This window comes from Drosophila virilis, chromosome 4 (genome assembly GCF_030788295.1).
Source record: "Drosophila virilis strain 15010-1051.87 chromosome 4, Dvir_AGI_RSII-ME, whole genome shotgun sequence".
NCBI lineage: Eukaryota > Metazoa > Arthropoda > Insecta > Diptera > Drosophilidae > Drosophila > Drosophila virilis.
Window position 1 is genome coordinate 3,612,647 of NC_091546.1, and position 17,972 is coordinate 3,630,618.

At 40.0% G+C, this 17,972-nt stretch overlaps 3 protein-coding genes and 1 long non-coding RNA gene across 8 annotated transcripts in view; 2 read left to right on the forward strand and 2 right to left on the reverse strand.

Moving 5' to 3' along the window:
- ds (dachsous cadherin-related 1) overlaps positions 1-17,972 on the forward strand; it is a 221,045-nt gene that overhangs the window by 12,255 nt on the left and 190,818 nt on the right. The window lies entirely within an intron of this gene.
- The window catches only part of Pkg21D (Protein kinase, cGMP-dependent at 21D), a 37,489-nt gene that overhangs the window by 12,191 nt on the left and 7,326 nt on the right, over positions 1-17,972 (forward strand). The gene's annotated exons all lie outside the window — the stretch shown is intronic.
- LOC116651560 (uncharacterized) lies at positions 6,533-7,678 on the reverse strand. The gene is made up of 4 exons (XR_004304570.2): positions 7,514-7,678; positions 7,248-7,429; positions 6,837-6,945; positions 6,533-6,776 (listed from the first exon to the last, which is right to left on the reverse strand). It is a non-coding gene; the product is annotated as an uncharacterized lncRNA (long non-coding RNA).
- LOC6628368 (uncharacterized) lies at positions 10,837-15,145 on the reverse strand. 4 transcript variants are annotated; one of them, XM_015173062.3, is made up of 5 exons: positions 15,106-15,145; positions 14,824-15,036; positions 13,291-13,385; positions 11,992-12,220; positions 10,837-11,921 (listed from the first exon to the last, which is right to left on the reverse strand). In XM_015173062.3, exons 3-5 carry the CDS (start codon positions 13,305-13,307, stop codon positions 11,160-11,162), a joined length of 1,008 nt encoding a protein of 335 aa, XP_015028548.1. In that variant the 5' UTR covers positions 13,308-13,385; positions 14,824-15,036; positions 15,106-15,145; the 3' UTR covers positions 10,837-11,159. The 4 variants fall into 4 exon arrangements, with proteins under 4 accessions (XP_015028548.1, XP_070065193.1, XP_015028549.1 ...); XM_070209092.1 differs by having other exon boundaries at positions 14,950-15,036; positions 15,106-15,130; XM_015173063.3 differs by having other exon boundaries at positions 14,824-14,888; positions 14,950-15,121.

Sequence of the window (17,972 nt, forward strand, 5' to 3'; positions counted from 1 at the left end):
CGAGATACTTCAGGTGGCTCAAGATGATGTAGATGCTGTCTCACTCCCGCTCTCGTTTTGTCTCTGTCTGCGTATGAGCTAGAGATGGGCACGTGCTGATTAAATTTCTATCGCGCTCGCTTCTCTGTCTGGTTATGTGTTAGAGATGAACGCGTGTAGCTGATGTATTTCTCCTTCGCTGCCTTTCTGTATGCACATCAAGTAAGTGCAACTTTTTCTTTGTATCCTTCTCTTATCCTCTCTGTCTCTCTCTCCCTCGCCCTCATTCTATCTATCTATCTCTCTCTCAATCTTTCTCTTTCTCTGTCTCTCTCGTTTTCTTGCTATCCATTAGAGGTGGACACTTCTTGTTTATATGTCTGCCCTTTTCTCTCTCTCTCTAACCTATATTATCTCTTACTCCCTCCTTCCTTTCTCTCTGTCTCCACTGTGCCTACTAGCGATGGGCGTACATCGGTTATATTAAGCCTAACACGATCTTATAATTGTTTCATATTTAGACAGAGATTTAATTATATATGTAGGTCGTGTATTTTCAAAGTTCGTTTTAAATAGAGATGATTTACGATCTCGTAGGACTTGGGTTTAGTTTAGTTAATTTGTGCTATGTCGTTCCATATCGATTTGTGTCAGCTTGTTCTTGTCCGTAGGAATTTGTGCCAGTTTGTTTCGCATTTTGAATTTATAATCAATAGTCATGATAGGTTGTTCTCAGTGGGATTTGCTCATGTTAATCCAAGATAAGTCGTATTAGGTCTTGCCACGGCGCATTTACTTTTGTTTGGCAATGTTGAGTTGTGTTATGTTCCGCTGATCTCGAGTTGATACGTTTAAGCTGGACTTGAACAGCGTTAAAGAGTAATGATTAGTGTTGCGTAATGAAGCGAATATCCAACTTATGTTGGGACGGCTTTGCTGCACTTAACTCGGCCACGCACGAAGGACGAGCAGAACTTAAGTCTCGAGCCGTGAATGTTCGTGCACTCACACAGCACGCACTCCGCTCTAGCATTCATTTTAAAAGGTAAACCCAAGAAAAAGCGTAAGAGCAAAAATAATTGAGATGTCAGCTGAAATTCAAGTGGACTTTTATTGACTGCTTCCTGACTGAGCTGCCTGACTGGCTGCCTCACCGACTGACCGACTGTCCGGCTGTCCTTCTGTCTGACTGGCGTGGCATGCTCGCCCTTTTGCTGCTCAAGTGGCATGCAATGTCAATTCCACACACACACACACACACACGCACACACGTTGTGCGGCATGCAACGTCTTTTGTCTGCGACCTTCGGCTTGTATGGGTTGTAGGTGAAATATGTTTAGCAAAATCAATAGTTGGATTTGGGCACGCTTTTGGCTGCTATTTAAGCTTGCCACAGAGCACGTGGCACGTATGGCTTTTCTTTAATGCTAATAAGAACAACAACAATAACAATTGGCGACGTGCAACTTGTTAGTGTTGGTTAAACTTCAAACTTCATCTCTGCCGCGCTCGTTTTGCCCGCATTACCTGCCGCACGACACAATCTCGATGTTTCCGCCTGTGTTTCCACTTCATCCGCCAGCTCGACATTGAATAGCATCCCTAAGTGTCCTTAAGCGTCCTCGAGTGCTGCTATAGCTGTGCAGCCTGCTGCCTTAAGCTGATGGAGATTGTTGCGTTGTTGCGGTTAAATTGCGCCAAACATATTTGACATTTTATTATGGCAACGGGTCGGTGACGCGATTGGGGCATGCATATTGCGGCAAGGATATTGCGTGGACGGCTCTCTCGAGGCCGGGTCTAATAATGACTAGAAGTGTTTTTCATTAACTGCCGCTTATGAATATTAAATTAAAAAGTGCGTTCCATTTCCGGGCACCACTGCAAATATTACGCATACGCTCCGTTCTGCTGCAACAAAAACAAGCATTTCATATTACCTATATACCGCACACTCATCTAGATGTGTATGTGTGTGTGTGTGAGTGTGAGTGTGGGTGCATTGTGTGCCACAGGCTTAGTGGAAACAATAAAAAAAGCGAGCATATTAAAAAACGCACCATGATGCGACTTAAGTCCAAATTGAATTCACATCGAGACTGAAATCAAGCTGTTTGTTCTTATTTTTTTATTGCTCTGTACACAAGTGGAATAAGGAGTATACTGGCTGGGTGCAGTGACAAATTTTTATTTAAAATAATAAAAATTAGATAAAATAAAAATTAACTTAGTAATGACATTATAGTGAAAATTTAAAGCTAGCTTAACAAACAACACGTAAGAGGTTCTAGTCGGGAGCTCCCGAATAGGGGATACCCTGAATCCTCTTCTTCCAACATTAAATGTATATATATATTCTATTTTAGAAGCTATATGTCAAGTTTGGGGACTTTAACTCTTATTATTTACCAAAATTGCCCAAAAAACAGGACATCGATATCGATTTTTATCGTTTGCTTGGAAACGGAGTAAGTTGTCGATTATCGGAAACAAACTCGATCTGCGCAGGCACTAGGAGCACCTACCTCTAAAATTTCAAGTCTATAGCTTCAGAGATCCTTGCGTTCATACATACTGACGTATGGACGGACGGACAGACAGACGGATATGGCTAGATCGACTCGGCTATTGGTGCTGATCAAGAATATATATACTTTATGGAGTCGGAGATGATTCCTTTTGCCTTTGGATTTTGGACAAATACAATATACCCTTTACCCATTTTTAATGGGTTCAGGGTATAAAAACAATAAACTTTAAATAAAGCCAAAAGGATTCATGACTTCGAATTCTAGCTCTGTATCTGTAATTAAGTTATTTTCTAGCTGAATTTGGCTGCTCGGCAGTGGTCTTCAGTCGAAAGCTCTTTAAATTTGCAGCTGCCCGCATTTCTGGCTATTTTAAAGCTGATTAACCTTTTCTTTTATTTTCAAGCTATATGTAAAATATTTTATTGTATGTTAGTTTAGCTTATATTCACATCTGCTATGCATATTTCTGCAGGGGTATTTGGCTAGCTGAAAAAAAGCTGTTGTTTTCTGTTTTTTAAGGCAACTCGCACTGAATTCAATTTGCAGATTGGCTAAAACTTAAAGCGGCGACGATGCAGCTCATGAATTTCAAATGAAATTAAAACGCTGTTCAAATATAATGACGCTAGCAGCAGCAGCAGCAACAGCCGTGTTTTGTTCGTGACTGCAGCTGCTTAAAAGCTGTGCATTTGGCCGGGAAGGGGCTGTGGCAAGCAAAGCAGAAGACTCCAGCAGCGCTGCTGCTACTGCCACTGCTGCTTGTGGGCGTCTGACAGCCGAGAGATTACTCTGCAGCACGCCAGGACTTAGTATTGTAAGCATTGCCAGACTCTATTGCTGCAGCTACCACTGCCACTCTTTCCCCCTCCCCATCTCAGTCTCCTTCTACTGCTGCCTGGCAATGCCTCAATTAAGTGGAAGCAAATAGCTGCACAATTTGTGAGGACGAGGCAGCTGCTAGCGCAGACCATGTAAACACATCAAACTGTGCAACAACTGCATCTGTCATTATAATGCCCCCCCTCAACCTCACACACACCCACACACACACACACACACACACACAGACAAACACCTATACAAAGAAATACAAATGCTAAGCTTGGGCAAACTTTTTGGTTACTTGAAAATTCAATTTTACGCAATATGCGCAAATCGTGATTAAAATCCTGTGCGTGCTACTCGCTCATTGCATACTTTGCGGTGAGCTCCAACTGTTCCTCCACCTGCTCCTCCTCCTGCTCCAGCGCCTAGTCCAGCATCTGCTCCTGTGCCTGCCCCTGCTCTACTAAAGCCGCCTTTAAGCTCATGCCACTGTGGGCTAAATTAACGCGCTTTGCGGCGTTAAGTAATAAGTAAAATGTTGTTTAGCTTATTGTGCATAATGCTTGAATAAAAGGGGATTTTAAAACCTGAGCGTGATAACGCATAGCTTATCTAACTATTTAATGGGAACGTTTTAGAAATTAATAAGTGCTGTTTGGCACATATAGAATGTAATTTAACAAAGCGGCGAACTTTATTGAGATTGAATGCTAAATTAATTTATCTTCGAATAAATTCATTTGATTTCGAGCATAAAACTCTATTGGAGCACGCATAAGCACGTTGTAAAACGACTTGCAGTTGAAAATAACTATTATCTATATATTTTATTATAAATTATTATATATTTTATTTTATATTTTGTGTAGCTAACAATTAAGTGAAGAATTGATCATTTCATTATAATTTTTAAATTAAAATCAATCAATAAAAGTCAGCGTTAATGCATGAGGAAAAGAAGGTTCACGAACTGGTCCGAAAGGCAATCAATAATTCGGTATTGCTTAATATATTTCTAGAGTTTTCTATTTTGAATCAAAACTTAAACTGGTTTGATTATAAATTGAAAAGTTTATTATTTCATAACAATTTTGAAATAAAAATACCTACTTTTATATAAATCTTTCATTTCATTCATAGTCCGACTTAGCTTTTATCCGAGTGTAGGCAATATTTATGCTTAAATAAACAATATAACTTTAGAAAATGACAATTTGATAGACACACGAGCTGTTGCTTTCAAGACATAAAAGAGATTTTGTCACAGCTTATGGCAATTTACGCCACGGTGCCTTGTCGGAGCATAAATACAATGACTGAGAAAAGCTGCTGCCTACTTTCAGGCGCTGTCAGCGTAAAAACTATGAAAATGTGTTTTCAAATTGCGAAACAATTTGCTGACCGTAATTGAACTTTGCTGTTGCCAGCGCCATCGCCATCATCGTGGACGGCACATAAAGCAAACTTTCGGCCGCTCATTTGAGTGGTTCAGCCACGCAAAAGTTTTCGGCGCACAGCCTGTGGCAAATGTTGGCCAAGCCGGATCTGGTGCTGGGCTTTGGGTTAGCTGTTTGGTCTTCAGCGAGTTTGAGGCTCGTATTTTCTCTCAGCCTTTTTCGCTGCTGTTGATTTGTGTGTGTCGTGATTCGTCGCGGTTTTGGCCAATTTGCCATACCCTTCCGCATCGCTAATCCGCGCACCACTTCGAAGTTCATTCATTCGCAATGCAAATGCCGCCGCCGCGAACCTCAAACAATGCCAAACACTGTCGCCGACTGCCCTTTAATTCTATTTGTTTTAACCCCATCCATTTTGTTGTTGTTGCATTTTTGTGCAATTTTGAGTTTTTTATTTTTGCATAATTGTCGTTGTTTTCAATGGCCCTTCCGCATACGCATGAATATTTCAGCTGTTGCAAGTAGTCGGGGGGCCCAATACGACTGCAACTGTTGAGGACAAAGTTTTGAATAATTTATGCGCTTTCAGTCTGCCACAGCCAACAAACACACACACACAGCCAGATGCGCAATGCTCAATTCTACTCGATGCCAGACAAAAATTTTCTTCTTCTTGCTTTACTCCTTGGCATACGCAAAGCGTGCGCATTCAGCATCGAGCTCGAGCACTTTCATTGTCCTGTCGTTCCCTAACGATGATGTTTGGCTCGCACGAAAGTCAAGAAGTATTTACACTGAACAAAATTGTGACACGAAAATAAGTCAGCATATTAATAATTGTAATGCATAATATAATTTTGTTCGAGTTGTTCTCAGTTTCTTAACAATTTTACTAGCCGATTTAAATGGCATATATTGTGTTGTTTCGCTTGGAAGAAAGCCAAGGAGTATTTAGACAGAACACGAAAACTTATCATGCTTACAAGTTTCTTATTATATTATAATATTTCGGAGTTTAGAGATCCTAGGAAAATGAGAACTAGTATGTTAAAGCATTTGCCATGACAAGGCTTTTAACATATTATAATCCTACCTACCATAACTAAAATCCCACGAGCTTTGGCTCTTTGTTCATGGTAATGCATCTACATCAATTTGGTATCTAAATCTGGCAACATGCCTTAAATATTTAATATATTTTTTGTTTTTATATTGCAATAGACACAAAAGTTATTATAGAGTATGGTTTGTGCTACAGCTAGGGGCAGGGTCTCGCACACTCTCGAATCGCCTTATTTTCGTCTTTTAATAATTTTCTAATTAGTTGATATTTCAATTTATGATTTAAATATCATGTGCTTTGTTTGCTTTTCGCTCTGTGTACTCTTCTCTCTTCAACCAGTCTCACGATTCCCTCGCCTTGCTATTTGTCGAGTGTAATTAGCCGCAAACTATGCAACTTGCATTTGTGCAGCCAGGCATGGTCAACGCTATCGCCAATTGCCTTTATTGAGACATTCTACCCAGCTTTCGGGAAGGTTGGGGATTGGAGGTGCGAATGGGTTGGGTCGAGGTGCTTGTGGAGCTAGCTGCGGCCAGCTGCAATGGCAGGCCGCAAGGGCAACATCAGCCGTTGCATGGCAAACGTGGCAGCTCTTTGCTTGGTTTTTCTATGCGAGAGTGTGTGGGTGAGTACGCGCGTGAGTGTGTGTGTGTGTGTGAAAAATACCACAATTTCAATTTCAAAGTATCCTTTTAGTGCAAAGGAAATGACATTTACGCGCTTTGTTGTGGTTTGCTCATGCATAAAACATTTTTAGTTTATATTTTTTTCCATTTTATTTTTTATATACACATAACATATATGTATATAGTTGTTTTTTCCTTGCCCGACGCACTGGTTGTGCTGTAGGCGTGGCAGCCGGGCCGTGCAGGTCCTTCAGCTGCAGCCAACAATACAGAAAACGTTTGCATGCCGCTTGGTCACATGAACAAAGCACAACGAATGGCCACAAGGTCCGTTCGCAGCATAAAAATTGAAAACTGCAAGCGCAAAAATAAACATAAATAATACAATTTAAACCAAGAAAAATGCAACCTAACATTATTGATTACTCAGCTGTACGAATTTGATTGCCCTATTGCTTCTAGATGGACCGAGTGCACATAAGATATATAAAAATAATATATGTTATCCTTAAGCAGCTGGTGCCTGGTATTAGAGTGAAAATAGGTTTTAAGTTCGAAAAAGTTTTCATTTTTGAATCTTATAGAGGGTATTATAATTTTGTCATAAAATGTGTAACGAATAGAAGAAGACAGTTTCGATTCCCTGAAGTATATATATTTTAGATCAGCATCAACAGTATAAATATATATCAACAGTATAAATATAAATGTATATACTAGATCTAATCAAGATCGGACCACTATATCATTTAGCTGCCATAGGAAGGATCGGTTAAAAATCAAGTTTTTATGTGAAATACTTCTTCGTTTCTTAAGATATCTTACCTATACTCGATATTTTAATGTATTATCATGTGTAGAGAGAGACACATATGCTTAAGCACATCAGAATCGGACTACTCCGTCATATAGCTGCTATAAGAACGATCGGTGCAGTAGGCAAAATATACTGTTTTCCCAAGATATTTTCAAATTCAGAATTTGCAAGCTACACTATTGTCAAATATCTGCAAAGGGCAAATGTTTAGATAGTTATTAAATATTCGGCATGCCGAAGATATTCAGACTTTCTCGTTTTTTTTAAGTTTTACCCGTTTGTACATATGTTGACGGTGTTTTTTCTTTTTATTCTATGTTATCGGACCGGAAAAATTATGGCTGCCCCATTTATAACATTATTAAACTCGTTTCTATAAAAAAGCAGGTAAGTTTTTTCACACTTATTAAATATATCGAAATGTTAACTTGACAAATATAACTTTCGACAATTCATTGGTTGAAAATAACTTTCACAAAATTTCAAATTTCTCGACAATAATATCGTCAACAGTAATGTATAATATTTCCATAATTTTTACTTCGGAGAATATTTTTAATATCATATCTTACAAATTTAGCATACAACTCGGATATTCACAATAGTTTCCCCCTTATTGTGTGGTACCTTAAAAATCTAGCACTGTTGGGCTTTAGGAACTAAATATATTTGTTTGAGAAAACAAAGTATTTCATTTTTTTCCTTTATAATATCAGCAGCAAGTTCTCAAGAAATAATAATTGCAGCTGAATCAGCTTATTTCGCTCATAAGAATAAAGAAAACTCAGAATGTAACTCAAAAGCAATTGTATTTAATAATTTCAAAATAATATTATGCACAACAATTGAAGCCATCAAGAACACTCTATAAATACAACACAAAAGCTGTAGATGGGACGTAGTGGGCGGCGGGGGTGTGGCACATTCCATTGTGCGCCAAGGTAAGCAATAAGGAATCGTTTGGAAAGGGGTTGGCGGGAACTCAGCGCAGTGGAGCATCGTCTAAATTGTTGAAAACCTGAGACAGTGAACCAGAAACGATTAAACTCAAATTTTTTATTTTTTTTTTTGGGTTGCTAGAAGTGGGTTGTCATTGTGTGGGGTGAAGGGAGGGGGAGGGGATAGGGATGGTTGGACAATGTGAATGGTAACTGGTAACGAGGACATCTGCGAGCTGCAAACAATAAGTGACAAAAATCAATGGAGAACTTCTGGGCAATGCCGGCGGCTGCTGCAAATGTGCTTCCTGTTTCCTTTATGGGGGAAGCACCAAACGGGATGCAGTTAAAATAGCAGGGAATGAAGGGAAAGGGTGGGGTTGCAGGGCGTGGAAAACGTTTGACTGCTGAGCTATGTGAATGTGGTGTTGGCATTTGTTGAATATCAACAGGAAATGCAGTGAATAAACACGTTGAGTTTGTTCAATTCGTTCAAGAGTTCAGCATTGTGTGTGTGTGTGTGTGTGTGTGTGTGTGTGTGCGTACGTAAGTGTATGCGTGTGTGTGTGTATGTGTGTGTGTGTGAAGCATTGTGCTAGTATGAAACTCACATTTTGAATGCCATTCAATTCAATTCGTTTCGATTCAATTCAATTTTCGTCCTGAATGGCAACGCATCTACCGCGGGCAGCTTTTAGCCTCGGGCAATGGCCAGCAAATAATGCAAAATTTTGCATCTCTCAATGCCAGTGACAGCAACAACAATAACAGAAACAACAACTGGAGCAGCGACAACAACAACGTCAATGCTCAACAAATTTGGCACACAGCTCGTTGCGTAATTGCATTCATCAAAATGAATGCAATGGCATGTTCATTTTCGTATACCCTGTACATGTTAAAAAAAATGTACAAGAAGGGCGTGTTCAGCATTTGCAGACGACGCGATATAATTGTGTTTTTCTATGCTGCCATGATGATATTATATTTGATATGTTTAATTATTATTAAGTTGAAATAAAGTATAAGGCAGTTTCAGCAAAAAAGTCAAAACTCGATTGATATCAATTTCCAAAAACTTTGATGACCAAATCTTAGATTTCTGTTATATGCGAACAGATGAAAGCAGAAATAATGTTGACAAAAGTGGACTTAATTTCAAACATTCTTTTATAAGAAAAATCATTTCAGAGAACTGTCAATTTAAAAGCGATTTTTCTGGATGTCCTTTTGTCCATCATATGATATCACCTAGTCGTGCATTCTTATCTGGACTTTTCATAGGTTTTGTTTTAATTTTTTGCAGTTTTGACTTTTTCAATGTAATCAAATAAAATGCAGTGCAAAAATTGTTTGGACTTTACTGTGCCCATGCATTCGTGAGCATATATTGTACGGTTGGCACAAGCCATTGGTTGGCTTGGCAGGTGCTGCGCTTAAAAGCATGCAATCAATGCCAAATATCAGATGCCATCCGTTCCAATTCAACTGAACTTCATATGCTGCTCCTCGTGTAGGTCGCCTTCATCATATTGTCCGTCGTCCATCAGTCAGCTAGTCAATCATATGAATCGTTTTCGTTTGCGTTACGTTTTCGATTCCAATCAATTTGTTTGGCATTTTTGGCTGGCGTTATTCCACGCTCGAACTCCACCCCCCTTCCCCCAGACAAAGATCCATAGAGGAACCCCTCATACTGCGAAATGCCAACATTCTCTGACCCACAGCGTGTTGTGAATATTCGCAGTGCCAGGCTTTTTCTTCCTCATGTGTTGTGTTGCTTTCTATCGATTTTGTGCCCCCGATCTCAAAGCACAAACCGAAAAAACAGAAAATATTTCCATTGAGTTGCGTTCGCTTGTTGCATTTTTAAATACGGTCGGTTGGCTCGTCGCTGGACAGGGGGGGGGGGGAGGGGGAGGGCAACGCCAGCATTGGGGCAACGAATCCATCTTAGTTTGTACTTCCGCCTGTCAAAGAAACTTCTTGTTTATTACTGCAACGAGTTTTAGTTTCGTATTTGCAAAAGTCGAACGCCAAAGGCTAAGGCTACAACATTACAAATGGCAAATAGGGGATGACAATGATGAAAATGAGTTCAACACGCAGAAGAAATGCCTTTTTTATTTACCTATCTAACAAGAAATGTTTTCTATCTGTATCAATAGCGGAGTCGTTCAAATCATTTAGCTCAAGAAAAGAGAATATATAACTTTTTATAAGGCTAAACTGTTTGCAGGGTATCTCCTAGTTAATCACTCTTTTAGAGCCTTTTACTGCTTGCAGGGTATCTTCTAGTTCAGCAATCTTTTTGAGCCTTTTACTTATGGTTAGATTAAAAAAGCTGAACAATTGGTTGAATTTCCTGTGATGTTTGGTCTTGCAGTGCTGTAAACTAATAAAAGTGCGGTCAATTTTTGAGTATCGATAGTTTTAATAGGCCCATATATTCTCCAACAGTCTCCCTGTATTATCGTTAGATACAGATTTTATATATCGATAAGATGCAAGGTTCTCGAAAACTTGTTTTAGTTTGAAAAGTTTTATTTACCAAGTATCGTTACTATGATATGTGCCTCCATATTTCGATATAACGAGAATATACTTGATCGATATGCCAGTATTGTATAGTCGTTGCCTTGAAGTTTCGATACATCGATACATTTAAACGGGTTTCGCTATCGTTTATTGATTATCGATATATGTATACCTCACAATGCCTGGATATTGCACGTGTTCTTGAGCTTTCACAATTTATTTTCATTTTTATCTTTTTTTGGTGCCTTGCTTTGTTTATAGTTCAGCTCCGTGGCAACCCTCACAAATTGGTGTAATACGTGAATTTAAAAATGAAGAATTTCAAGTTGGTTTAAATCGAAATTTAAGCCGAACAGCACTACAACTACAACTAACCCCAAAAAAAAGAGAAAATAAATAAAATGAATTAAAACTACGATCGATTAGAATAAAACCGGGTCAGACTTAACGCCATTGCTTCCGTCGATCCTGAAGCTTTTTCTGCAATTGTGCCTTGGATGGCGGCACATTTGGTTTCTGTGCTGGAACCTCCGCTGTACAGATCTCAGGTAATTTGGTAAATGCTGTATGGGTTTTATGAAGCGGCTCCTCGATCCGACCGAATTTTGCTGTCACCCGTGGAGTTACAATGCATTCCGTTTGCCCGCTTCCCTTAAGGGTCACATTTCGTTCCCTGCGTGGCGCTTGAATACGCGGCGCTGCTATGACTGATCCCTGTTGGATGGGCGGCACCTTCTTGACTGGACTGGGACTCTTGTTCGGCTGATGTCGCAGATTGACAGTTGATCGTGTCAGCTGACAATTCATGTTAGGCTTGCGGCGATTTGTAATATTGCTCGTCAGCTCATTCGCACGCACATTGAAAGTCCCAGGGGCTGCATTTAAGCGACTATCCTCGGAGGCTGAACGCTTCAATTTGCCTGGACGTTTGCCGCCGCAGTTTCTGATCAGTTCCTTGTTGGTTTTTGCCTTAAAGGGCGTTGTTCTGCCCTTGGGAATGAGTGCCAGCTGTTTTCGCAGCTGCAAGAGATCTTCCATCTGCTCGGGTGGCTCGATGCCATAGTTATCCCGATAAAAATCGGTGACGGCTCCGCGCATTACCTGCTGCCCGATCAGAAACTGACGCGTGAGTAGAAAAAATATTTTCGCTTTGTAGGCGCACGTGCCGCAAATGCAAGCCGGCAGATCGGGCATGGTATGGAATTGCTGTTGGATAAATACACAATTTATGTAGGAGTATATATATTTCTAAATCTAGTATGCTATGAGCACTTACAAACTGCAACGAGGCACGCTGAAAGAGCATGCGGTAGCTGCATATCGAAGGCTCGAATTCAAATTCCTGATACTTATCCAGATCAACAAAGTGTCCATCGTTGGGGCAGCCGCACACTCGACATATCTGCTGGTATTCATCCAATCTACCAATTGTATTTGGTACATTTAAATAGACATGTTGACGGGCCAACAAGGCACTCTTGTAGAATGCATCATAATCCTGTAAGCTGCGTGAAAGCTTATACAATATTATATTATTCTAGTAGAGAAGGGAGAAGAAATGTCTCAAATAGGAATATATGGAGTCAACGATCTATATATCTATAATCGATTTTGAATGAATTTGTATTTTCTAAATTATAAAAAGCCGATAAATGGGAATTGAAAAGTTTACATCGATTACGATTACATCTAAAATCGATTTATTAGAAATTATAAAGGAAACTTCCAGTTATTAAAATTTAAAAAAATCGGAAATAAAAACAATCCCTTAAATCAACCTCACCCATCAGCGAACAACCTATATAAACATTTGTGCAATTGGCGAGTGAATTGTTTGCCATGAAATTAATTCATAACCGTTTCGAAACGTGTTTAAAATCAGTTACGGCTATGAAAACTTAACGCTAATTGCCAATTTGCCAAGTTCCGGGCAACAAAAATCGCTGTATAAAATTGCTAAAATAAAGCAAAAGCCAAAAGCCAAAAAAAAAAAAAACAGAAAGGAGAAAGTGTCCAAGTCTATCTCGCTCTTGCTAACTATCTCTATCTCTGTCAAGTCTTGCGCTGGCGCTCATTGAGCGGCAAAATGCGAAACTTTTTAATTGACTTTTTCAATTACAGTTTAATTTTGTTGCAAGAAATTTGTTGGAACTGCCAATTGAAGTTTACTGATTGTGAATGTGAGAGCGAGCAAAATATGGAGGGAAAGCTGAGGGCACAAACACACACACACACAGCTAATCTATCATTGTCCACACATATGCATGTGTGTGGGTGTGTGTGCGTGTGTGAGTGTGCCTGGCAATTTGCAAAACTTCAAAAACATGCACAGCCAGCAGCACATCCAGTCCAGAAACCAGCAGTCAGTCCACAACCATCATGAAAGGCAAAAATCTAAATCTATTTGCAACAGAAAATCATAGAGAGTAAAAGTTCTGAGAGATGGAGAGGGAGAGAAAGTGGGAGACAGGGAAAGGGAATAAGAGAAAGGCAGACAGAGGGCAAGCGTAAGACCTCCCTCTAGCCGCGGGCACAAAGAAAATCCAATGAAAAGTGTGAAAAGTTTGCAACTTACCTCAGTTTTTTTTCCATGACATAAAATATCTAAAAATTCTCCTGGTTAGTGTATAACACAAGTCAGCTTGACTTTACTGCGGCTTTGCTACTTATCTAGTGAACAGAGATAATAGTTAGTATATTTGTAAAAAATAAAACCATGTTGCATGTTAGGAAAATCACGAAAATTAGCCGCCCTATTCAAGCATTGCCCATTGAGTTATTCAACTGGCCGGCACATGATGCATGTCCCGCTGATATCAGCTGGGTTTATGGCCATTGAGATTGGCTTTGGGGGCAGGGGTAGGGCAACGGAAAAAATGTTGTTCGAGCCTGGGTAGCCAAAGCAAACATGTTACTATTTATCTTGCAACACACAAAAGCACGAAAAAACCGAGCACAAAAACAAAAGTGAAAGAATTTCAACAAAGAATTGCCAGTATCTTGGCAATTTCTTATTTTTGAGTTTGACGAAGATTAAATACCCTTGCTGGCAATTTCTGAGTAAAAATTGACTGTGTGGCATTTAGAATTTTGGCTCGATAATTGGAGTTTTCTAAAACAGTTTTCAAGCAATTTTTTAACCAAATAAATTATTTCAATATGCTCCTGATTATTGAAAATAAGCTTAAAATGTATTAAAGAATTTGAACTTTTCACCCTATTTGGAATTATTTTTTAATCAACCTTTATTGTCTCGTACAATTTTCAATATTTTCAAAGATTGTTGGCCTATAATATATAAATATGATGATAGCCATTTTAAAAACTAGTACATTTAGACATATATTTTCTAGATTCGTCACAGTAATATGATGTAACATATCTCCTCTATCAGACTATATTGACCATATAAATTTGTAGCATAGTTTTACTAAGAAATTATTCTACATAGACTTATATCTACTATACTTTCCCAGCTCGGCCTTCTGATCATAAATTGAAACTTATACGTGGACACTCTGGTGTCTGGTGTCAAAAAAAGTTTTCATGAACAGAAACGGAGACTGCAGTGGCAGTATATTGTAATTGTATATAGTATTTTAAGTAGTTCATTTCGATAAATCTTCTCGCTGATTTGTGTCGATTGAAAGTCGTAAAATTCGATGCACAGTCGGTATACACATACGTATAGTCCACTTGTGCGAAATACACTCGAAGTCATATCTTGATTGCCTTAACTTCTCTCGTGAACGTGAAAAGTTTGTCTGCTCCACACAGAGAAAGCGTATGACAAAGGGCACGACAGGAGGCAATAAAAGAGATACCGACTTCCGAGCATAAAACAACAAAAGCCCGAAAATGAATGAGCAGCACACGGCACAGGTGGCGATGGTGTTGGTGGTATAATGCCCGAGGATTGAGGCCGGATAGGAGGCCAGCTATTGGCCGGCTGTCTGTCTGGAATTAATCCCAGGCGTGCATTTTTTACCGCCCGCCCTGCCCAGCCCAGCCTTACACCTGTGTGAGAGGACTTTGTGGCGGTGGATTTGAAGTGCGTCGGGATTTTAATTGAACAACTATACGAATGTCAGACGGATTTTGTGCGTACCTGCTCACTGCCTGTTTCGCTGTATCCTGTCCAGCTCCTTGCTATCCCGGCGGATGGGGCTAACGCTTAGGTAAAGACCCGCCAGGCTTAAGGATTGCGGCTGCAGCTGCGGAATTTACTGCTCACCTGCTTGAAAGGGGTTCCGTTAAGTGTGCGTGGCGAAATCCTTGAGACTTGCGTTTTGAGCCTTTCCTTGCATATGTCTCCCTCCCTCTAAAATACAAAATATATAGAAAATCTTTGCTATATTTTTGTAAAATTATTGTGTAGTATCTATCCTACTGTTAGGTTGAGGCAATTGAAACTGTTTGTGAACTGACTGTGGAATTTGTCAAAGCCTGCCTAAGCTCTCGTTTACATATATGCATATGATAGGGCGATAGGATAACAAAAAAAGAAAAAAGAAAGCTTATAAACTCATAACCATAGTTTGTCACTTGATTTGCCACCTTTTATGCATGTATGCGCATTCCTTTGGGCATTCTTATACCCTGTACCCATTGAAAATGTTCAAAAGAAAGATGGACGAATTTATGACCTTGCTTCCTTATATATGTTCTGAAAAGACCAAAGGACCTGCTGTGCAGATAAACGTCTTAATGAAACTGTGGACCTCAGAGATATTAAAAGATAGAAACTTAACGCTACATGGTTGTCTTTTATATTTGTTCAAAAATCGATTAATATTGGGTAGCTTTGATAAGTATTGATTTCTTTAAGAAATATGCGTTCAAGATATATCGAACTTCGAGAAAAATCGAGTTCCTTGAAAAATGTCGATTGGGTTGTCAAATATAAATTTCTTCGAGAAGCATCAATATCTTCGAGAAATACTGATTTCGAACTCCCAACTATCGGACTCTATTATTCTCGATAAGAGTGTTCAAAGTACGAAAAGAAGAAAGAACGTATGTTGCATCCGAATTCTGTTTGTAGGGTATTTTAATATCGGGCACCCTTGAGTAGAGCACTTCTTACTTGTTCCTTTATTGTCTTTGCCTGTGTTTTCTGTATATGTGTGTTTGTGTGAGGCACTTATCACACTTATCTTCCGCTCAGTGCCCCAATTCGTCGCCTGTTAGTGCATGACATTTCTGGCATATGCCAGTGACAGCGCATGGAATGGAATGCAAAGCGCAAATGGATGTGGAGATGGCTATGGCTGTGACGATAGCTATGGCTTGTGGTCTGGGTGGGGCTGCTGTACCTCAGTTTGTTTCTCATCTTGCCACTGACATGCAATATTTATTATGTAAATATTGGTGAACAAATCCTGTTAGCCCGTTAGACTGATTGCCTTGACCAGGATTTGCCTTTGTAATTGAAGGTCTGCTTTGCTTCGTTATATCAGACATATGCAATGAGTGCCCAAAGCGCAAATGCATGATTGGGGATTCAAAAGCGTACTTTTGTGAAGTCTTTCAAAATGGGTATGCATAGCACAATAAGAGTAGTTTTGCTTATTTACTCATTACTTACTGAGTCCAAAATTATTCATTATACGTACACTCATTTATAAGAATAGCTTAGCGTGCCTTCTAATAAGTGTTTGAGTATTGTTGAGTTTCTACAAAGTGTATAAGTTGTACGAGTCATATGCAAAACAATATTTCTTTTTTTGGACTCCATCTATTCGAACTGCTCACTCAATTAAACGTAATCAATTAATTGACTCAATCAATTTATAGTACTTCAAAGTAGAAAGCTTGTTAAGAAATACTCAAATTTGTCTGCTGGCTGCTCTCTGACTAAAAACCCAACTCCTTGAAGTATAAGTAGTTTAGTTATATTTTTAGTCGTTCATTCGGGCATTCCTCGCAAACTGGCGCAAGCTCAGCCAAATGAGTAGTTACGAGTACTACGCAAACAAGTACTCGCTTCCAAACAGCTAGTTATCTATGAATTTCGGCTTCGGCGCTTCTATGACTTACAAATCCTTGCATTACAGCATCCTGCACTTAATGTGCCACCGACTTTTTATGATAGCTCGGCAAGCTCAGTAAACTGTTATTACCTCGGCTCGGGGCATAGTTCAAATTAGCGTTCATTAATTAGTCGCCCTGCAGATTGACGTTTAAAGTAATGCGACATGTCCCTGGGGCAATTAGTTCGCGTCTCCTGCTTCATAGATGGAGCGGACGAGGATGGGGGTGGGGGCGCTATTGGAAGGTGGAAGGGTGGGCGTGGCTCATTCATTACATTTTTGCTGTAGATAATTATCGCAGATTTTGGCGCTCAAGTGTCAAAGTTTTTCGGAGGCGTCTTTCAAGTCGGAGCTCCATTAAATTACGAAATACAATATTTTGGCTCCATCAGGCTCTCCTTGCCCTCCCTCTCTCTCTCTCCCTCTATCCCGCTCTCTGTAATAGATCATTTGCTGCATCATTACGAATACGCCGTGTGTGTCGTCGGCTAATCCTTTGCCAGCCTTTAGGCGCCTAAAGATTTTTCCATGTTGTCACGTCCCACAAATCGTACTGGCATTTTTCTTAGCAGGCACGCACTCACCGCCCACATATATCACTGTCTGCTTTTGTTAGCCCCGCCCCCGCGTTACCCCGTTCAGCCCGCAGATATGGCCACAGTAAATGTGGGCCACCGCGAAGCGGATGAAGCGTTGCTCCGGTTGCTGCCATTGCCGCCAGCAAATCAGTGTCCTCGCTTTGCCGTTTGGCATGCTGGCATTTTATTTCACTTGCTTTTAGCAGCAATGTTTCTTCTCTTTTTTATTCCACCGTTCCCCCCCTAACCCACCTATTGACGCGCTGTGCTGCTCGGCGTGTGTCCTCGGCAACCGTGTTGCGGTCCATCTCTCGAGACGCCGCCTTCATAGTTGGGCACTATAATTCTATTATGGCTGTAAAGCAATTTTATTTCTGGCTGTTTGTTGGCCCGCGCCTCGTTTAGCTTTCATTTTCACATCTGCGCTGCCATTTTCATTTTCATTTCGCATTTTTACGCTTTGTGCCCGGCTTTGCCCTGTTCCACCCCACACCCTCAATCTAACCTAAAGCAACCCATCCCTAACCATTAACCAGCGTAGCTGTCATCATCAAATTACGCTCAGCTTTTGTCTCGCAGTTTTGTTTTAATGCGAAAGCACAAAAGCAGCTACTGCGTTGCTTCTGCATTTATTTATGCCGCTGTTG

What these genes read in the sequence shown, in the direction of transcription:
- LOC6628368 (XM_015173062.3), bottom strand. An exon ending in AGCGTGCCTCGTTGCAGTTT is followed by an intron (nt 11,922 to 11,991) that starts GTAAGTGCTCAT and finishes TTTATCCAACAG; the next exon opens with CAATTCCATACCATGCCCGA.